The sequence below is a fragment of the Lepidochelys kempii genome, chromosome 15 (genome assembly GCF_965140285.1).
Source record: "Lepidochelys kempii isolate rLepKem1 chromosome 15, rLepKem1.hap1, whole genome shotgun sequence".
Taxonomy (NCBI): Eukaryota; Metazoa; Chordata; order Testudines; family Cheloniidae; genus Lepidochelys; species Lepidochelys kempii.
The window spans coordinates 30,734,126-30,757,105 of NC_136394.1; the positions used below are offsets into that span (position 1 = coordinate 30,734,126).

General features: G+C 38.3%; 1 protein-coding gene across 17 annotated transcripts in view; it reads left to right on the forward strand.

Moving 5' to 3' along the window:
• Positions 1-22,980, forward strand: part of GRK3 (G protein-coupled receptor kinase 3) — a 123,302-nt gene that overhangs the window by 51,788 nt on the left and 48,534 nt on the right. For 11 of the 17 annotated variants that reach the window (XR_012155089.2, XM_073313103.2, XM_073313102.2 and 8 more), the window contains 6 exons: positions 4,213-4,286; positions 13,699-13,800; positions 14,556-14,630; positions 17,123-17,184; positions 18,333-18,384; positions 19,401-19,492. Coding sequence is in view for 16 of the 17 variants with exons in the window: in XM_073313103.2 (XP_073169204.1) it covers positions 4,213-4,286; positions 13,699-13,800; positions 14,556-14,630; positions 17,123-17,184; positions 18,333-18,384; positions 19,401-19,492 (457 nt within the window). In the remaining variant the exon portion in view is untranslated. Of the gene's footprint in view, positions 1-4,212; positions 4,287-5,326; positions 6,632-6,940; positions 6,990-10,268; positions 10,390-10,442; positions 11,346-13,698; positions 13,801-14,555; positions 14,631-17,122; positions 17,185-18,332; positions 18,385-19,400; positions 19,493-22,980 lie in introns of those variants that run through there. The other 6 variants (XM_073313109.2, XM_073313108.2, XM_073313112.2 and 3 more) reach the window with 5 other exon arrangements.

Here is a 22,980-nt window from a genome sequence, read left to right on the forward strand (position 1 = left end):
CAGATACTTTGTACAGACCAATGAAGGAGCATGAATTAACTATTCCAAATGTTCTGTGGTACTTTCAAGCTAATAAGCTCAAAGCAGTAAGGGACTAGGGGCTCTCTAACCCAGCCAAATACTGTTTTTTTTTTTTATTGAACAAGAAAATTGTGTAGTGAAGATATCACTAGGCTATCATAGACTTATAAAATATCATGCCCTCCAGAAATGTATACACATCCCAATGCCGCTCTACAGCTTTTCTATAGAACTTGAGAAAAAATAAGTTATTTTCCCTTACCAATGACTCCCATTGCAACCAATCAAGATCTTAACTCAAATTGCAAACCAAAGAACTTTAAAGACTGGGAAAACCATGAAATACAAATGGTTAGCCAGCTATTCAGCAAAGAAACTTTTCTAACTTATTTAGAGATCAAAACTACTTTTAACTGTCCACTCTTCCATGGTACCAGTACTTTCAAGTCAGCCATTATGTTCCTCAACTTCCTGGAAGAGCTACTTTATACAGAAAGCTAACTTTAGTAGAAGTGATTGTAGGGTGATTCACTCCTATGCTAGGCTGCAGCCAATCCACAAGCCAGGAATTGGTCTGGTGACTCTCAGGGTAGGTATATCAACTTCACAGGAAGAACAGCAGCTCAGTCTGCTCACCATCACTCCAGGGTTGGAAATCTCTCTTGTCTGACAGGGGCAAGAGACCCCCCACCTCCCCAAGCCTTAGCCTGCTCCAGCCTTGCTCTTGGTCCAACTCTGTTCCTCGTCTTGCTCTTGCTTCTGCCTGTTCCTTGCTCTGCTCCAAACTTGCTCTCTCTTCAGGCTTACTCCAACTCCTTTCTGGGCTCCTGATTCTGGCTGTAGAACAATAAAAGAAAATTTCTTTAAGATACTGTTTCAATGGTACCTTATGCCATTCAGGTTAAAATATAGATAGATGGAATGGGAATACATTTTGGAGAAATTGTGCGGAAAGAGGAGATTTTATGCATCTATGGTAGATATGTCCAGGTCACTAAAGACTAGTGGGATGCAATTCAAAACCAATTATCACAAATTATTGGATATTTATTACCAAATGATCCTTTGGTAACCTTCCTGGGGCTTCCTAGAAGAAATGGTCACAAAAGGAAATGAAGAATTCATCCCACATCTGCTAGTAGCTGCTAGGCTACTGAGAGCTTCTCATTGGAAAAAGCATGGTCTGTCTCTAGAGAAATGGTTAAAAAATATGGGAGGTGTTTGTTATGAAAAAATTAACGCACCAGTACTATACTCAGCAAGATAGAGGACAAATAAATACTTAGATATTTGATTACTATTTATTCAATAGTCAAAGTACATTCGTCTGCAAAAAAAAAACCCCCAAGCACACCTGTCCAGGTTTGTTTTTTTTTAATAGTAACATTTGCTAGACATGCCTGGTTTGTTAAATATGTGTAATCAGAGATTTCACTCAATTTAATTAAACCACTAGAAACAATATGACAGGTTTCAGAGTAACAGCCGTGTTAGTCTGTCTTTGCAAAAAGAAAAGGAGTACTTGTGGCACCTTAGAGACTAACCAATTTATTTGAGCATGAGCTTTCGTGAGCTACAGCTCACTTCATCGGATGCATCACGAAAGCTTATGCTCAAATAAATTGGTTAGTCTCTAAGGTGCCACAAGTACTCCTTTTCTTTTTTAGAAACAGTATATCATGGTTAGTGTAAAGATGCTTACTCTGTAACTTGGTAACATCTGTTAAATAGGGAGAGCCAATGATTGTATTACTGTATAATGTTTTTCTAATCAAAAGCTCACTGTAATAATAATTGTATTTCCTCTCATATTTACACACATAGGATTTGTAAACCTCTTAAAACTTCCTAAATAAAGTCACAATTTAAAAATAAAATAAAATAAAAAAATACAACAATGGGGGGTAAAAGATGCACCACATTGGCAACTAAAAACCATCACCAATAAAAAACAATCTAATGCTGTGTCACTGTCTGGAGTGGCTCACAACTGTGCATGCCAATCTCAGGTCAGACTGTCGGGAAACAGGGCAGATGCTGCCCAACTGGTGGTATATTCTATAAATTTGATTTCACCAAGTCTGTAACAAATATTAGCCTTACCAGGGAGTCAGGGACAGTTTCCTTAGGCTCTCTTAGCCAATCTTATCACCCAGTCAAACTGGACTTTGTGATGAAAGGTTATTAAAACCAAAAATCACGATGTATTAGGTCACTCCTGGACCCAAAGCGCCAATCACTTACCTCAAGTCAATGGATGCTCTTGATCTCATGCCAAAAACAATGCTGGTAGCCAATTCTTTAGGAAAGTAACTAAAGATGTATTAGCTAAGAAAAGAAATGAAAGTTATTGAGAAGTCAAAGCAGGTAAAATATATTAACAGCTGAGTCGAAGTTTGTAAATCCAAAGTGGTAACTAGCAGATTACTTCATCTCTGCTTTCCATAAATCTCTCAGGGTTACCTTGAATGGCTCCAGAGATCTCTGTCCAGTTTCTCAGTATTCCTCCGTGATAGAATTAATCAGTCCAGAGGTACAGGATAATTCTCTTATATCAGCAGTTATAGATCCTACTCACAGAAGACACGCTGACAGGTGCCTTCGCCCACATGGGTGCTTCCTTTGATGAAGAGTGCATCTTGAGTCTTTGACCTCAGGTCCCTGCATCAGTGACCACTTGCTTTGAAATTCATATTTGTAGGCTAAAGTCCTTAGGCCCTTCTTTAGCATTCACAAGATTTCTTTGATAAGTAAGGTTTCAGAGTAACAGCCCTGTTAGTCTGTATTCGCAAAAAGAAAAGGAGTACTTGTGGCACCTTAGAGACTAACCAGTTTATTTGAGCATAAGCTTTCATGATGCATCCGATGAAGTGAGCTGTAGCTCACGAAAGCTTATGCTCAAATAAATTGGTTAGTCTCTAAGGTGCCACAAGTACTCCTTTTCTTTTTGATAAGTAATTCAGTTAGTGATCTACATTATGCAATTGTCTACCATTACGTTACTATAGAAATAGATAAGTGAGAGCAATTCAGGTAACATGCATTGGTTTTCAGGAAGTTTACACATCAGGTAAATTTTCATCTTAATACTAACACAAACCTCTGATATAGGGTTAATTAAGTACAGGATATAGATAGATGAAAACAATACAATCAACATCTCTATTGATTTCTGTTAGCATACGAGTGAATTACTTTGAACGCATACTAATGCTTAATACTACTTTGATCTTCACAAACAAGTGAATTGACCTTTTGCTTTGATCTGAGCTGGTCTGTCAGCATCCCAGCCCGTTGAACTGTACCTTAGTGTTTCATGACCACATCTGTCATTGGTTATGATTTCAGTGAGCACTTACTAAGTGAAAGGAAGGAAAAAGGTATTGGTTGCTGGAGTGAGCTGAATGCATGCATACTAACAGCTCCTAGAGTCTTGTAGATAGCCATAACGGTTAACGCTGGCAAGAGAGATCCATGGTAAGCTGAGCAAAAAGATAGTTCAGGATAGCAGATCTCAGCTCAGGTATACGTGAAAATGATATGTTTGTTGAACACTGCTTGTGACAAACACTCTGCTCAACATCCCATCTTGGGAATCAAGGAACAGATCATCAGACAGACTGCAGTAGTCATGTTTTCAAGTCTTTACAAGTGTCTTTGAAAATAATTTAATGTTACGATGTTGTTTACAAAATGTATTTGAAATATTGAGTAAAAAAGATCTAAGTATTAGTAGGTTAGAAAAGTGGTGCTGGTATTGTTATTACTATAAAATGTGGTTTGAATGGTTTGAAACAGGAAAATGTATCTATAATTTCCCTCCTCGTTTGTGGAAAGCTCAGAGATGGATATTATTCAAGCTTTCCGAAAAAAATTCACCTTTGGTCAGAGGCCAGGCGTAAAAAATTTCAGTGCACAATGTGAATATATTATACAATTACAAGCAAATGAAAAAGGATTATGTTTAATGCAACTCAGGTGAATAAGTTAATAGCAATACTTCTATGTTACTGTACATTTTCAAAATACTGTACAGACATTAAATAATTGTAATTGATATACTTCAGCCATTAACAATACTTACAGAGGAACAAAAAAATTCCAAAAGAATATTGGTTACTATACATCCTGCCTGGAAGTGACCATGTTAATTCATGTTTTCCTCTCTAAAGTATTTTTTATTTGTTTTAGGATTTTTGCTGTTTAAAGATTATTGTATGAATGAAATTGATGAAGCTGTCCCTCAGCTGAAATTTTATGAAGAGGTAAGAAACTTTTTATCTTCTATTGGTGTTCTATGTTATAAGCTTAATTTCTGGCTTGCCAGGAACAAGTGTATTTGTGTTTGGGGATGGGCTTGGTAGGAAGAGCATATGGGTGGCACTGGATGGGGGGTAGAATGGAGGAAAAGGGGGATGTATTATGATATGCAAAGTTCTGGTACATTTCAGTCTCCTTAAGTAGATTAATGATTCATAAGAAATGGTGATAAGTAACATTTGGATCTTACAACGCTAGCTTTTTAAACATATATAAGAGGCTTTTTAAAATAGAATGTTAGATCAAAGTATTTAATTGTTTTTTTTGTACAGTTTTCAAATCATATATGCTTGTAAGGAGATTACGATGATTTCTTTGGTATCACATTGATAATGATCACACATTTAAACAGTAAAAAATGGAATGCTGAAAGGAGAAATTATTTTGCTGGCTTATGTTCCAGCTGTGCTGTTATTTGGTATAACTGTAACATATTGAGACTAATTTCAGAGTAACAGCCGTGTTAGTCTGTGTTCGCAAAAAGAAAAGGAGTACTTGTGGCACCTTAGAGACTAACCAATTTATTAGAGCATAAGCTTTCGTGAGCTACAGCTCACTTCATCAGATGCATATCGTGGAAACTGCAGCAGACTTTATATATACACAGAGAATATGAAACAATACCTCCTCCCACCCCACTGTCCTGCTGGTAATAGCTTATCTAAAGTGATCATCAGGTGGGCCATTTCCAGCACAAATCCAGGTAAAACAAACCAGGACAGTGGGGTGGGAGGAGGTATTGTTTCATATTCTCTGTGTATATATAAAGTCTGCTGCAGTTTCCACGATATGCATCTGATGAAGTGATCTGTAGCTCACGAAAGCTTATGCTCTAATAAATTGGTTAGTCTCTAAGGTGCCACAAGTACTCCTTTTCATATTGAGACTAAGTCTTTTTATTAAGCTTCTTGTGTTTCTGTAACAGTGGATTAATAAAACACTTAAAGAAGTGCAGTTGTAATAGATACCTTCGCTTGAAGACACGTTGAGTTTATTTGGTCTTTGGTTTTGTAATGCCACTGGGGCGTGCAGGCTTTTGGCTGATGAAAACGATAATGTAAGAAAAAACATATTGACTGAATCTTAACCATATGGCGTTTATCAGATCGATGCACCCAAAGAAAGTTTCAAAAATACCAATAGGCTGATGGAGGAGCGAGGGGGAAGAATCATGATTTATGATTGGAATAGTGTAGATACATGAATGCATTTTTCCCTTGAGCGTATGGTGAAGTTACTGTATGTACCGTAGTGAAGCGAAATATTTCCAGCTATTTCTGGATGCTGTGACTCTTGCTAAAGCCGAAACTGAAAGCAAGCTGCAGGCTGGACTGTTAGGCCTGTCAGGCCTGTAGGTTTTTTTTTTATTCTTTACAAATTGATTAAAATTTTTTTTTTAAGAGCAACCTTCAGTGTACTTCTTTTAAAATTGCATTTAGGGGCTGTATTCTTCCTGCAGATGTGCACGTGCAATCTCCATAGACATCACTGAATTGCATATCTTGCACATCACCGAGTTGCATACCTAGTTGCATATCTTATTATTTAGTATTTATTTGACAGTAGACTCAGGGGTACCAATCAGGACCTGACCTCATTGTGCCAGCTGTTGTTTGTGTATATACATATGAAGACTGATACAGTCCCTACATTTTAGTACGTTTCTAATCTAAGAAGACAAGTGGTGCATACAGGTTTATAGAGAGATGTATACAATTTTAATATACATTTACATTATTTTTGTTATTTTAAAAACGCAAAGTAAGAGTCCGCTAATTGGTTGAAATCTAGAGGACGGGCTGATATGGAATATCCTGAATATCACCATTTGTCTTCAAGAAACTTTACCTGGATTAGGCAAGATAGATATGTAACATTGCTTTAGAATGAGGACTCTGTGTTTTTTTTTAACTTGAATTTTATTATATTTTCCTGCTTCTTTTCTGCATAGTTTAATCAGTAACTCAGAAATCAGAAAATAAAAAGACAAGAAAGTTAAAATGAAGACTGCCTCAGTTCAGACCCATTCAGCAAAGAGTTGGCTGAAAAATGTGGACTTGCACAGTTCTCAGAAGTTAAAAAATGTGGGCTTGACAAGCTTGCTATTCATAGATTCTAAGGCCAGAAGGGACCAATGTGATCATCTAGTCTGACCTCCTGTATAACATAGGCCAGAGAACTTCCAAAAATAATTCCTGGAGCAGATCTTTTAGAAAAACAGCCAATCTTGATTTTAAAAATTGTCGATGATGGAGAACCCACCACGACCCTCAGTAAATTGTTCCAATAGGTAATTACTCTCACCCTTAAAAATTTACACCTTATTTCCGGTTTGAATTTGTCTAATTATAACTACCAGCCATTAGATCATACCTTCCCCTGCTAGATTGAAGAGCCTATTATTAAATGTTTGTTCCCCATGAAGGTACTTATAGACTATAATCAAATCACCCCTTAACACTTCTTTGTTAAGTTAAATAGATTGAGCTCCTTGACTTTATCACTATAAGGTATGTTTTCTATTCTTTTAATCGTTCTTGTGGCTCTTCTCTGGACGCTGTCCAATTTATCAACATCCTTCTTGAATTGTGGGCACCAGAATGGAACACAGTATTCCAGCAGCGGTCGCAGCAGTACCAATGGCAGAGGTAAAATAACCTCTTTACTCCTACTCAAGATTCCCCTATTTGTGCATCTCACAATTGCATTAGGTCTTTCGGCCACAGTGTCACACTGTGGGATCAAGTTCTACCATCAGGGATTCTGCCTCCAGTCTTCAGAAATGCACATTTAGAGACTGTCAGCAAAAACACTTCAGTTTATATCCATTGTCATAATGGTGTACATAGAAAAATAATATCTAAGATAGTCAAGTCCCAAATAATATAGGTCTTTATATGTGCAGATTAAAGCCAACACCTTGAAATGCACTTGGAAGAGTACTGAGAGCCAGTGTTGGATCTATTTGATGGCGCACAGGTGCAGTACGTGCATGTCATCTCGCTCTGCTGGGTTCTACACAAACTGAAGCTTCCTAGTAGTTTTAAAGAGTAGTCTTAAGAAGAATACATGGTGTTGAATCAGTGTAGTGGTGACAATTGCATAATGGATTCTGCAACAATGAAAGGTAATTAACTGCAGATGAGATATAAACTACCACAATTTTGCAGAGCATGGAAATTCAAGATCAGCTGAGGGCACTGTGTACAGAATTTTAAGATCTGTGGCAAAAATGGTTGCTGCATCTTCCTGGCCTGAAGCATTCTGTATGGCAGAATAAAAAGTCTTTTCAGTTGCTACTGGAGCTGAATTAAGAGCTTGACTCAAGAATTAAGTGTGACTGCTTGTAGCTTGCTGCATTAACGTGACTGAGTTTTGGTTTTGTAGTTGTTCTGATCCAATTATAAAATAATTATAGTCAATTTAAAAGGCATTTGAATTTGGAGCCATAAAACAAGGTCCAAATGTATTCCCCAGAATGCCAACCAACTTGACATGGAGTGAAACGCCAACAGAGAAAGCAGTCACATCTACAGTCAGCTTCTGTAAATAATATTCTGTGCCAGCCACATTAACTCTGTCTTGTCTAGACTGTTTTTCAGCCAGTATGTTTTTGCTTCACCATTGCATGATTTAGACAGGGACATGGATTAGCAAACTGCACCATCTTGCACTTGTGAAAAAGATGATGTAAAGTTGAGTTTTATCCATGTATTGTTCACACTGCAGCTCCAAATGATTCAAACTTCCCTGGCAGCCTCTTATATGCAGAACAGAAGGGGCAACAAAGTATAATCCTCTAGGACTTTGCATAAGAGGGACCTTAGAGTGATGAATAATTACCTACTATCATCTTCTGAGACTTCTTATAAAAGAATAAACAGAACTATTGCAGAACAGTCCCATCAATTTGTGACAGATCCTGCAGGTGGGTAAGCAGCACCTCATGAGTAATGTTATCAAAGACTGCTGATAGATTTAATAAGGTCAGGTGTTTTCCATTGCCAGGAGGAGATAGATGACTAGGGCTACTAATACAGCCTCTGTACCAAAACCAGACATAAAGTTAGAGTACTAGGGATCTGGTATATCAGAAGAATCCAGATGAAGCTGGTATTTTCCTTCCATGACCGCCTCAAAAGAGAACGGTCAAAATAGGATAATAACTGGCAAAGTCATTAATGTCAAGTGATGGCTTCTTCCTAAGCTGCTATTGGTCTAAAGATAAAGTCTTAGCACTCCAAAATTGCTAATTTGAGTTAAGAAATTTTATTCACTGTAAAGAGGAATACTGAATACATTTTTCTATCATTTCCATTTGTTTATACATTTAAGAAATTACTGTAGTAACTAATCAAAATAGCAGTTTGTATAGAGATTATTTAGAAACATGAGTTATTTCATGTCACTTCTTTATCTTTGAAACAATTTGAAGTTGCAGTTTAAGGGTTAGTAAAACATTGCCTAAAAATATTTTAAAAGTGTTGTTACATATTTTTAGAAAAGTCCCCTTTAGATATTTAAAAAAGAGACTTGCTGTATTTCTTACAGTAAAGTATTATGTTTGAAAGCTTTGAAATTTTTATATATTTGATTTACTTACCACATTTTCCAGGTAGAATAATTTGAATAAATTGTTACATAAAAATTATCCTTAGATGTAAAAAGGCCCCATGCTGAAGGGATCTAGTATGTTACTGCAACGTGAGTCACGATCATGCATTTATCTGGATGAGTGATTCATCCAGATCTGTCAAAAATCATTTTTTTAGATGCTCAGTAACTTAAGCATTCTAATTTCAGCATTTGAAAAGATATATTGTCAGATCGTATTTCTGAAGGTGAGCTGTGGTATTTGTCTGCCAGGGGATTATCATATATGAGTCATTAGTACCACCATATTTATGGGACAGTACAGTAACTCAAGAGGGAGCTATTACTACTATATGTCAGTTATAAGATAAACCATGACAGTTTGTGAGTTCTGCTCACCATCATGTTTCTTTTGGTTCTGTGTAGTAGTGTTCTGTTAAATAAACCTGTAAAATTAGCTGAATTTGTATGCCATACATGATCTGATATTAATAAGTGTCTCATATCGTCTTGCTTGTCTACAATAGAATCAGGTATTCTTGATGACACATTCTCATTTCCCTAGATTGAAAGAAAGGAGGTAGTTGGTCCAGCACTGTTGAATTGGTTTACCATTTGTGACTCAGTGTGGCCTTTATTCTTAGACAGTTGCTGCAGAGAGACTAATGTCGGCCAGTAATAAGAGTTGACAGTGTTTGTGCTACACTTTCCCAAATCCTTCAAGGTTCTGATTCAACCTTAGAACATGTTAAAAAACTCTAAAGTGGTTATAAAAGTTTATTATCATGCACAGGTTTAGGAGGAAAGCTCTTCAGAGCTCCCATCACAAGAACATATTCTTCATCTAACAGGGATTTATTCCAACAAGCTATTTGAATTTTATCCCCTTGAAGAGTGTGTGGTGTTCAGTCTGTGTAGATGGAGTGCAGCAAATTCTCCTTGAATTTTGCAACGCTTCTGTGAAGAGCATGGGAATTACAGTAACTCCTCACTTAACTTTGTAGTTATTTTTGTGAAAAATGCTACTTTAATTCTTATGGGGAAATTGGATTCGCTTAGCATCATTTAGCTTAACATAAATAGGGGGGGTTAGGTTCCAGGGAAATTTTTTTTACCAGACAAAAGACTATATTTTATATATATATATATATATGCACACAGAGTATAAGTTTTAAACAAACAATTTAATACTGTACACAGCAATGATGATTGTTAAGTTTGGTTGAGGTGGTGAAGTCAGAGGGTGGGATATTTCCCAGGGAATGCCTTACTGCTAAATGATGAACTAGTACTCGGCTGAGCCCTCAAGGGTTAACACATTGTTGTTAATGTAGCCTCACACTCTACAAGGCAGCAGGAATGGAGAGAGGGAAGACAGAATGGCAGACAGAGACACACAGCCTGTGTGTGAGAGAGAGAGATGCGCATTGCCCCTTTAAGTATACTAACCCCACTGTAAGTACATTGCCTTTTAAGTAGATCAGCAAATTGAGACAGCAGCTGCTGCGAGCAAGCTCCCTGTGTCATGAGCCCTGTTGTAACACCCCCGCCCCCCGCTCTATGGAGATGGCGTAAGCAGGGGGCAGGAGTATGGGGGAGGGGGACACTGACATTAGCACTCTTCTTTCCCCCACCCCTGCACAGCAATCAGGAGGCTCCCAGGAGCAGCTCCAAGGCAGAGGGCAGGAGCAGCACATGGCAGTGCGGGGAGGGACAGCTGAACTGCCGGCAGTTGATAGCCTGGGAAGCGGGGAGCTGATAGCGGGGCTGCCAGTCGACCCTGGTTCCAAGCTCCCACCAGCTAGCTCCAATGGGCTGCTCTTTCTGCAAGCAGTGGGCAAAGCAGACAGCTGCCAAACAATGTTATAAGAAAGAATTGCACAACTTTAAACAAGCATGTTCTCTAATTGATCAGCAATGTAACAACGAAACAACTTTAACTGGGATGATTTTAAGTGAGGAGTTACTGTATCTGTATTAATTGTTGTTGTTATATTTCTGTATCTGTGTATCTAGCTTTAGTGTTTGCTTTGTGGGCTAAAAGATAAGTAAAGGGTAAATCCTACAGGAATTCCCGAACAATTTGTAGACGGAATTCAATTGCTTGGTGCTCAAAATGACAATCCCAGAAATGCACCGTTTAAAGTTATCCTCCAGAGAAATGCATAAGCCAGTTTGGTCAGTTTCAGGAACGCTACTCAAAATCCCAGGACATCTTCAAGCAGGAACTATGAACAAAGGGACTTTGGAATGAATAAAAAGAAAACCTGTGACTTGAGAGATACAGAATGGAACATCAGAATGTCTGAGAGGCAGCAGTTGCAGGGGCAACCTGTTTCACCTAGCCCAGTTCTTGGCGGGCCTGGGTTAAGTGAAACCTTCTTAAACTCTCAAGGAAAGTCTAGGCTTAGGTAAGACTATGTGTTTAGGCTTTTCTTATTTTTAACCCTGTACTCTAATTGCTATGTGCCTTTGGATTAATAGTATGTTTGTGTCACTTTAATCAGTCTCTAGTCACAAGCTCCAAATACAGTTAGACCTGTGTCATTATAACAGTTGATAAAAAAGGGGAATGTGGCCAGAGACCCATTTTAAGCATAGGATGAATTGTGAAATTCCACCCTGAGAAAAAGATGGTTACTTGTAGGGGTGCACTTGAGAGGGACTGCAAAGGGGTCTAAATTGCTGCTTGCCCTATAACCATGACAACTTCAAAAAGAAAAATGTGTTCTGAAATGGAGGCAAAACATACTGTTTTATGTCCTTCAATTTAAAATCTCCTGAACTACTTGCTTTCTCTTAAGTCTAGATGTGTTTTTCCACTTGTTAAAGTGGTGATCACGGATCCTTGTTGTTTTTTTTTTTCCACCTGCATGAAATATTTTTCCAGAGTCTGGTCCATGTGTTCTCTCCAAGTGGAGACTCACCAACACCAGACTGTCCAATGTTTGTCTCAATGACAGATGTGTGACTGGGCACTACATCATCTGTGCAGCCTTTACTTTGTGGGTCTGGAAGCCATAGTGCTCTGTTCCTTCTTGAAGAGGCTTTGAAAAGGGCCAGATTGAGTCTCAGCCGTGGAATGCTTTGATTTTCTTGATTCACAAGTTGATGGGTGGATTTAGTGCAAATCCTCATACTCAGTGTTTCATTTGGATCCTGGTTCTTCACAGAATGAAGTGGAGGAGGTTCAGTAGATCAAAACACAAGCCGTCCCTTGGGGATATTAAACTATCTCTTTCTTTTCCTCCTTCTCCATGCCCTAGTAGGAGTCTCTTGCCGGTAATACTCCCATTGAACGATTTACATTGATTAAACTCTTCTTCAGAGCAGAATGGATCTGAGGTCTTTCGGGGTTGGCCTCGCTGTCATGAGACGAAGTTCCTAACAGAACCTATATCTTGTGCCTCCTCTCTGGCTTTCTTACTGCTTGGTAGAGCTAAACCTATTTGTAAGTCTCCATGGTTATTTGTTGCCCTCACCTAGATTTATCCTTATATACTGTCTCTTCTGTGAGAGTGCTCAAGTGGATATTCCCAAATTTGTTATGATCTAGTCTGTTCCTGTAGCACAGAATGAGCATTAAGACTATCTGCCATGTCTAAAGCAGTTTTTAGACCTTGTTGAGGCAATCATCTCCTCTCTTTATGCAGCACTAATGCTGCTTACTCACTAAACAAAAGTTGTAGAAATTGCAATGAATTTGTAAACCAGTCATTCTTATATTTTCGTACAATAGTCTCAAATATCTTAACCTAAATTCTGTTGTTCTAACTACAGATTTAATGTATTTAATTGAATTATAAACACTATGCTGGAAGCAAGTTAACTTAAATTTCCATTGCAACTTTTGGTGTAGTGCTCTATAGTAAACAAGACCAAAATCAAGATCCCTCTGTGAAGGGGCCACTAGAAATTCCTGAAATAGGTCATTTTTTCCAGCAGATATCTATAATACAGTATCTCTTCTTAAGAGAACTTCAGTGCAGTAGCCTCTTTGTCATATAAAGTTGTTTTCCACACTCAATATTTTGAAAAGCTGATGTAAACACAGTTTTTTTTCCATGGTAACTGATTAGAAGTTCATATAACTGATTCAGCTGAGTCCTTTGAGAGGCCTGAATGCTGCCTCAAACCTTAATATTAAAGTGCTACTGCTAAGGCCTACAGCATAAAAAAAGATGCTCATTTGGCTTCCAGGCTACTGGTTCTACTTTATGCATATGCTCCAAATACATTTCAGAAAGTGGGGATCAGCATTCATCATTGTAGGAGAACCAGGATTGGTGCTCTCACTGGGTGGAGAAGGACAAAGAAGGCCTCCTCAAAAAGGTTCAGTCAGATACATACTCCTCTGCCTGTCCTACCCCAGCCGCCAAGTCCATCAGTTCCTTGATCTTTTTCACACAATTTACAGCCCAGCTAATGGTTTAGGAAGGCGTGTGCATATGTTCTTAATCCAGAACTTCTCAGATTTTCAAACAAAATTCTTCATACCCCATTTTAAGCACCACAGTCTGCAAACAAATTGGTTACTCCTATCAAGAGTTACAGGGGGATAGAAAATCTCTTCTTGGGTTGGAATCCAGAAGTCATCCTTAACTATAGAATTGCAACGAGCACCTCCACAAACTTGTCCTGGGCAAGAGATGAAGGGAAATAAGGTGTCTACCACAGTGAAGAATCTTTCTTTCCTCAGACAGTGTAAAGATTTAGAAATAGGTTCAATTGACTGATTCCTTTTTTTTCCCCCCCATGTTACAGATAAAAGACTATGAAAAACTGGATTCTGAGGAGGAACGTCTTAGCAGAAGTCGGCAGATTTATGACACATACATAATGAAAGAGCTGCTGTCTTGCTCACATGTATGTATGCTGCAGTTTCACTCTATTATTGTAATATTTTAATGTTTCCTTTGACTTTAAATTCTGTAAAATATTTAATAATGGAAGGACAGTGAGTAGATGAAAGTCTGACAGGGAATTACACAAAACGCTGCTCAAAGTGTGACAATAGCAATCTATTATGATAGCAGTGTCTACTAACTCGGTTGTCACTCTTTGTAAAGCATAGCCTTATTTGAAAGAGTGGATAATCTACAATAATGACATGATTTGAGCCAGAGAGAAATTTATCCTGTTATGTAAGACTTTGAATCTGCAAGTGCTTATGCCCATGCTTCGCTTTACACATAATTCTGTTGAAGGGAATGGGACTACTCGTGCCTGAAGGTGAGCATGTACACCTGCAGGATTGGGATGTAAGTGTACATTTTTCTTAAAACGGGGAATACAAAGAAGCAGTTGGTGGTTTCATGTGTTCTGTGTTCCTGTGCCTTGCAGTTACTTGATGGATGGTCTCCATCACGCATGGCATGATCTGGGACCTTGGGTTTTTTTTTTTTTTTGGCTTGGAAATAGGGATGGGCATAACTTTCAAAGTGTTTTGCAACAGGATGCTTAATGGACACTAAGTTACATTCATTTTGAAGTTTGTGTATTTTTCATATAAGCAACATTCCTTTTTAGTTAAAAACTGCTATTGTGACCTCAATAATTAAGAACCTAAATATCTCTTTTCCAGCTGTTTGTCTAAAATCTTACTTTTTATTTTTCCGAAGCCATTCTCAAAGAAAGCTGTAGATCATGTACAAACTCACCTTGCCAAGAAACAAGTGCCACCAAGTCTTTTTCAGGTGAGATGAAAGCACTTGGAGTGTCTGGGTTTTATTTAATTATTTGAACGTAAGCAATTTCAGGAAACTTCCCTTATATACATATTATAATTACAGTTATGACAGGAATTTTATACTGTATTTCAGAAGTCAATTAAAAAAAAATGATACAGAGAAAGATTTCTGTATATAATAATCAGAGAATGTTTCTAATTTCATTCTCTTGTTAAAGATAATAAAAATGGTAGATTAGTCTTCTTTAGCCAGAAGAGTCTTAGAGTACATTTTTGAAAAGATTACTAACTGCTCTATAACTTTACTGGCTGAAGGGTTCTAATATTAACATTTTATTCCTGTTTTCCTCCAAAATCATATGGAAAACTTCTTAGAAGGAACAGTTATTACAGATAGCTTTTTTTTGGTGAGATCAGTGGTTTTTATGCCTATGGTTGAGGAGTATCCCAGCAGACTAGCAGTGTTTGAAAGAAATCCTCATCCCTTGACGGCTTGTGGCAGCAGGAGAGAGTCACGTTGGCCAGTTGGCGTTTGGGCATGAGGTCAATCCATCTCCCCACCTGTGACTGTTGATCTGCAAGGTGCTGAGAGCTCTGGCCCCAGTCCAGGAAAGCATTTAAGCAGGCTCGTGGGTGTAAGCATATGAGTAGGGAATGGGAATACATAAGGGTATTAAAGTTAAGCATGTGCCAAGTGTTTTTCTGGTTTGGGGTCAGAGTGCTCAGCACCTTGCATGACTTAGCCCTTAGTTTCTCTCACTGAGGGCTTCTTAGATAACTGTGAAACTTTCATTCAAAATAGAAGAAATTCAATTAAAAATATGTACCCAGTTTCAGTTAACCGCTTGGTAGTGTTGCTTTTTCACACATTGTCCTAGAAATTCAGGTCACAGTCCACTCGGATCTATGCTTTCATATGCTGGTTCCAAGTGCATTCTAGGTAACCCAATTAGCAGAGTGTGAGGAATTTCACATAGATGCTCTAAGTGAAAATGGGCTACAGTTGCTTTGCCAACCACTGGTAAATTACATTTTTTAAATATAGTTTACAATAAATCCCTTTTACATCAGGACCTTATGCTTCCTTTCAACATAAATCAGGTCATGAAGTACAGAATTCAACTGAATGTTTCAGAAATATAAAAGCATAGCAATGCAGATACCTTTCTGTTTAGTGGGTCCTTCCTTTTGCCTCTAGCTAACTATATTATATAGCACCATATTTTTGAGGTATAAGAGTACATGGCTGGAGTTAGCAATATTGCTGTTTCACATGAGGGTTTTAGGTGCTGGTGCCAATTTATAGTTCTTTCATTATTCTAAATACAGTGGGAAATTACATTCTGAAAAAGGCTACTTGTCCTCTACAGAAATTAGAGTACTTTTCTCTAAAATTCTATAAATGTTGTAGGATTTTAGAATTATAGGATTTCTGTGTCCACAAATTTAGCACCAAAGTAAATAATGGATTTTGGTTTATTGGTTTGAAAAGTGCACCTTTAATGTTTTTTATTTATTCAAACAAATTGAAGGTGAAATAGGTATTTCTATATTATTACAGTTCTAACACAAACTGACCTAAGCAAGGACACTCCAATTAAAGTTAGATAACATAATTAGACAAATTAATTTTTGCTTTAATGCTGAATGTCTTGGCTTTTTGTTAATATGAACCTATGCGATATGGCAGTGACTGCAGGTTTAAATTAATTTGCTGTACTTTTATAGTAATTGCATTTATTGCAGCATTTAAAGTACTGTTATATTAAACCTGCTTGATGGTCTTACTGTATCAGTGAATTATCTTTGATGTTAGAACCAGAGAGACTGACAAAGTGGTATCTGTATTGTCTACGTTAGATCTCATGTAGTCACTGGTAATTGAGTTGGGATTTGAAATCATTGCACACTATGTCAAACCAAGTAATGGTGCTCCTCTTTCAAATAGGCCACTTGTGAATGAAAGCTGCTGGTAGCAAGGTAGAGGAAATAAAGGAGAGGGAAGAGAGAAGCTCTAATAAGGAAAGATTATCTTGGTGTTCCTGTGCTGACTGCTCTTTGAGTTTCACAGCGTTCACCATAAATTCTAAACTTTGTTATTTAATTTAAATAAATGAGAAGCAGTGTTCTCAGCCTGATCATTCTGGTGATTAATCCATAAAGTTTCCATGCTCATTTCCTGTTGTTGGTCCATGGGCAAAGACTGAAAAATTCTCTCCAATCCCTCCCAGGAAGATGCTAAAGCCTCTAATTCAGAAGAGCCCTTGAGCAAATGCTTATCTTCAGATGCTTAAAGTCAAGGCAATGCTGAATTTCGTTGCTGGATCAGACCATAAGCCAGGAAAGTCACCATAACGTATTGCAGTTACTTAGGGCCCCCTTTCTGTGGGCATTCAGGATGCTGGAGCCTAAACATGTAATTTATTTTCACTGGACAGTGTTGCATGTTCAGTTTATCATACACTGAAAAGTTAAATAACATTTTGTATCTTTTTTTAGCCATACATAGAAGAAATTTGTGATAGTCTCCGAGGAAAAATATTTCAAAAATTTATGGAAAGGTATGAATCTATATACTATAGGAACTACTGTGTAATCTCCTGCAGTTAGACTGGTCCCTTGAGTATTATTGCAAAATAAGGGTAGAATTGTTTAGTTAATAGTGTATTATCAGCAAGCTTTTCCAAAGAACTAGCCTTGATACATGTATCATGTTAAATATCAGGATATCCCAGTATTGTATGTAGTGTAGTTGTGACTGAACTTGTAAGGATGTTCAGATCACACAATTAGTGGACCACTCCACTGCACCACATAACAGTAATAATGGACTTCTTACAGTCTGATCTTTTAAAAGTCTGAAAGTCTCTAACTCCATTCATCTCGGTGATACTCTTACAAGTAAACTACAATTTTATGGGGGTGAGCTATACAGCAATTCTAGTGTGTAGCCCAAACGGTTTACAACTAAACAGTAATTGTAAGGAAATGTAAGGTGGCAAAACCAGTTAATCTTACACATCTGAATAATGCTATTGACCTTAATGAGACTACTGGTGGGAGTAAAGTGCACAGATTTGGCCCCTAATCTACTGCTGACAAATGATATATCAGATTATGTAGCCAACATAATGTCCTCATAAGATCAATTTTTCCTACCCTGAAAATAAACATTTTATAACTGATATAGCAGCAGAAGACAATTATCCTGTAACAACATTCAATAGTATTGACATCTTCTTTATTTCAGGATAAAATAGGTTTACATTATTCCTTGGTGTATATTAAGGTTAATTCAATTTGAAGTTACATTGCATACTTTCTGATTTAATTATCTTGCTTGTGATACAGTTGAAATATTTTTTTTAATTTCCTGAAAAATTGACTGTTAGAAACAGGGTCTAAAGGAAATTATGTAAATAAATATGGATGTATTCATAACTGAAGAGAGAAAATAATCAGATATATTTTATAACTTGTTATTAAACAAAACATATTGAGAGTGAGTTGCTAAGAAACATGCCAAATTAAAACAAGCATAAAAGATGGCTAATCAGTGAATTTTTTAAATGGCAATTTTAATCTTCATAAATTACCTTGTGCTGAATTTAATTTTCAAAACTAGAGTTCTTGGCATTTTTCACAATACTTTCTGTAATTCTATTGGATAACCTTTTAACTTAACTTAAAATTTTTTTTTTTTTAACAGTGACAAGTTTACTAGATTTTGTCAATGGAAAAATGTAGAACTAAATATTCATGTAAGTAATTACATTTATATTGTCAAAAGCCGATGTAGGAAAGAAAATGTTAGATTTTAAAGAATACTTTTCCTTAAAAGACGTTATTAAGAAGAACAATGAGTATTATTCTAATATGCTATTCTATTCTTTGATGTACATAACCTCCCAGCACCATTAATGATTCCTCCCTGGCTACCTTCTCTGCCTGTCATGACTTAAAAGCCTTGTGGTTTTGAAATAGGTAGTTACAGGAAACAGATTGTTTGAGCACTACTTTTTGGCAGGAGACGCCAACCCAAGTACTATTCTGTCTCCCTCTGTTTTTTCCCTTCAAAACTCAGACCTACTTGCCTCCATTTGGTATATTCTTGGCCTCATCCCTTAGTCCTAAAGTGTTTTACTCCCACAATTTCTTTGTCTGCAAGGCAACGTTGCTCATGAAAGCTGCTGTCTTGGTTTCATATCCATTGAAATCCTCAGCCAGGCCTTCATGTCCTGTCATCTTGGCTATTGTAAATACCATCTCTATGACCTCCCCAGATTCTAGTGCTTGCAGACATAGGGGAGCATAAACAATTAAGGGCTTGTCTACACTGGCCACTGGATCGGCGGGCAACGATCATTCCAGCAGGGGTCAATTTATCACGTCTAGTATAGACGCGATAAATCGACCACTAAGCACTCTCCCATCGACTCCGGTACTGCACCAGAATGAGGAGCGCAAGCGGAGTCGACAGGAGAGTGTCAGCTCTTGACTTACCACAGTGAAGACACCACGGTAAGTAGATCTAAGTACGTCAACTTCAGCTACTCTATTCACGTAGCTGAAGTTGCGTATCTTAGATCGACCCTGTGCGGTAGTGTAGACAAGCCCTAAGAGAGCAACTTTCTGAAAACGGGTAGTGAAACCATAAAACTAAAAAATAAAGAACAAACATCCACTTTAATACATTGATGTCAAATGAATTTAGAGATTGTAAAGGGTAAAGGTTCTGGGCATTGGAAAATGAAATTTGTGTGTTTTGAATTCACAGCTGACCATGAATGACTTTAGTGTACATAGAATAATTGGGCGAGGGGGATTCGGTGAAGTATATGGTTGCAGAAAAGCGGACACTGGAAAAATGTAAGTTCTATACTGTGTTTTAATGATAAATATAAACTCTAAAGTATATAAGGAAAAAAACTCTGAATTTTTTACAAAATCTCCACAGAGCGGAATGATCAGCTTAGATTGTATCATGAAATTGTGTAATAGAGTTTTGTCCTAAGGTCCAGTCAGTTGAAGAAGAGTTTGAATTTATGGAGTGGCTTAAAGTCTCATTGGAAGTTTGATCCTCCAAAATGCTGGACACTCAGGCCCCAGTCTTGCAAAACAATTAAGCATATTCTTACTGAAAACACTTGTATAGTCCCTCTGAAGTCACAGGAGATTTCTCATGTGCTTAAAGTGAAGGGTGTACTTGAGTACTTTGCTGGCTCAGGGCCTGGAGTGCTCAGCGCATTTCAGGATTAAGCCCTGGGATAGAGATGTGTGGGCAGTTTAAGAATACAGTGTCCTAAATCTATATAATTAAAACTATTTACACTCCCAAGAAGGGGTTTTGAAGGAAAAAACGGCAGCAGTGGTTGCTTCTAGTTGACAGTTGGTGCTCCGTTGTTAGAATTGCAGCTAAAACACATCTCTGGGTTCAAGTTCCCAAATCAAACCATTTGCTTTCTCTGGCATTGCCACTCACACACAACTCCTAATTGCTGCATAGAGAACCCCTGGTTATTAGGCACAATTCTTCCATCACATGGTCAGCTTTGATTTTCTGGACATAGCATGGGTTTTCCACATGGTTCGGTCTACCTACTCTCCTACCCATTTGAACCCAGGGATCTTTCTTTGATAATTCCACATAGCATTTCTGATGCCTGAGGTGTCGAGTGTTCGTGGTTCCCATTGGGTTTAGTGGGAATAGTGAGTGCCCAATACCTTTTAGATCCTGACTCTGAGCTATTAACAAGCGAAGGGTCCCCTGAAATGACTTTCATGTTTAATCTTTCAGCGGCGACTTTCACCTCAAGTATTTATTTCAATAATACTATTAATATCTTCATTCCTGTTGCAGTACTTTTATGCACATATTGATTTATTCTTTTTTAGTTTGAGATTTATAAAATGAGCCTGCCATGTAGTCTGTAGGGCAGGCACAGAAATGTAAATGATATCCATCTCTTTTGGACAAAAGCCACACTAAATAGGCTTCCACCTCAGAGATAGAGTTAGCACATTTGCCCAGTCGCTTTCTCTGAAGAAGCCTGAATGCCTAAACTAAGGAACTCAGAACCAATAAGGGAAGCAAAAGATGTCCCTCCCCTTCCTTTCCCTCCCACCAGTTTCCATGAAGCGCAGAGGCAGAAGAATAGAGAAAGGTAATGGGGATAGGAGCAGAAAAGTCAGCCAAACTTTTCCATACCTGAAGTAAAGCTTTAGGTTAGGTTCATCTTTTGGGTAGAGGTTTGGGTTAGTTCTTACTTTATCCAAACCTGTTCACCCATCCCTAATCTAAATCCCATTCACTCTAGATGGCTGCCTCTGCTGCACTTATCTGTCTGCAAGGACTTTGAGAAGCCATCCCGCCAAGGTAAATGCCATTGGTGTTCCACTAACCCAGAAACAGACAACTGAGGCTGCTCCCAAAGTAGCTCCTCCAAGAGCAGTGTAAACAGAAGCCAACTTAGTCTTAAAAGCAGCATATCTCAGAAGAGAACATAGTGGTGCTATGTCAGAATGACGAAGTGAGGTATTTGACATCAACTAGCCTTATATGACCCCAGATCATTTGCCCAGGTCAGTAGCCCCAAGGGACAATTAAGGGCTAATGTTAAAAAGGCTGTGTTAAAAGTAATTTTAAAACTTCCTAACGTAGCACAGAAACCAAGGACAAGAGCATCTGTGGTAAACACACATTCCTGGCTTAGAAATGTAAAATGTGTGCGTGCTCCATACACATGACCCAGCTTTGCTGGTGTTGTCTGGAGTACCGATGGTATGTGGTGGGTTGCAAAGCAGGGCTGCTTTGAGGCCTTCTGTCTACAGAGAGCACGCACTCTCTGGATTGTTGTTAAACATGTACATTATCCTGTAACTTGATATGGCACTTCTATAAAGAATATTTTTAAATGACACACTCCTGGCTTGCGCTGAGAATTCTGGAGGAGCACTGAAGGGCGAGGGAGGCGGAGGGGCAGGGCAGTGACACTGTGCTTAATGGAACTCATTTCTGGTAAAAGATGCAACATATGATCTCCTGGCACTTACTGACAGAGGCTGACAGACATATGGAGGAAAAGGTTCAGGATCCTGTTCATGCCTTTGGTCCAGTTGACCATGTTTCTTTGGAGACACGGAACACTGCTGGATGTGCTAGCCGGACCCCTTTGTACTTGGAGAACTAGGGTCACCATTGTGCCTTGGTCATCTGGGATGGGGAGAAGGGGGATTTGGAATGAAAGGGCTCCCTACTTCTTCCCCCACTCTCTCTCAGCACACCTGAGCTGGATAAGCTAGAATCTAGTCTTATATATATCTATAGTGAACCCACTTTTCAGAGATACCAGGTTTGCACAACCCTTGGGCATACAGGAGCTCCAGGCACATCAGGAGCTTTAGTTTATTACAAGAGCTGCCTAAGTGTGTTGGTAATTGCTGAGTTGACTGGGTGAGCGTTTCTACAGATGAACATCCTGAGCCTTTTACCTGTAGTGCCACTGACAATGTGCTTAGCCCCAGTTTAAGCCAATTTTTAGCAGATTGCTCTCCGATTCATAGACTTGTTGGGATCCATGTCATTGTGCTCTTGTTCTTCATTAAAACATTCAACACTCATGTTCCATGTCTAAAAACGCCATACAGTCATGATATATTGTTGGAGAAGATAGACACAAAAGCCTTCTCTTGTATCTCCGGCCATCTGTTGTGTAGTAGAAAACAAACCATTTTCCTTTTTTTAAAAAATGTCCGAACCTAGCAGGCCTCTTCTGGGTAGAGGTGAAAGCACAGATTCATATGGAATCAGAATAGGGTCCATGTAAACATTCCTGTTAACTCGTACTCCAAATCCTGGTCTGTGGATATTGAAAAATGGACTCCAGCTATCTTTATCTAACCTGTGTTTTTCTGATTCCCTGATCACTCTGGTGTCTGGATGCTGGCCACCTTAGACTTTGTTATTTAGGTATCCTAGGAAAACCTCTCTACTAGGAGATTGAGAATAATGTTTCAATGCTAGGAAGATGTTGGAGTTGTTCTCTATGGGTATGTTTACAGTGCATTCTGACATACTTGCCGTAGCTTTAGCCATGCTAGCATTGCCAAAAATAGCATTGTAGATATGGTGGCACAGGCTTCTGTGCAGGCCGTACAAGCATGTACCTACTCGCAGTGTTAGTCTGCTCTGATGCACGCACCTCCTCATTGATGCTGCTATTTTTATTCATGCTAGCCTGGGTAAAGTTAGCCTGGGCATGTTTATCCAAGCTGCAATCTCACCTTGGATTTCAGTACAGACGTACCATCTGTCTAGATGCTATTTCGAGATTTCTGATATAGATGCAAGTCTTTAA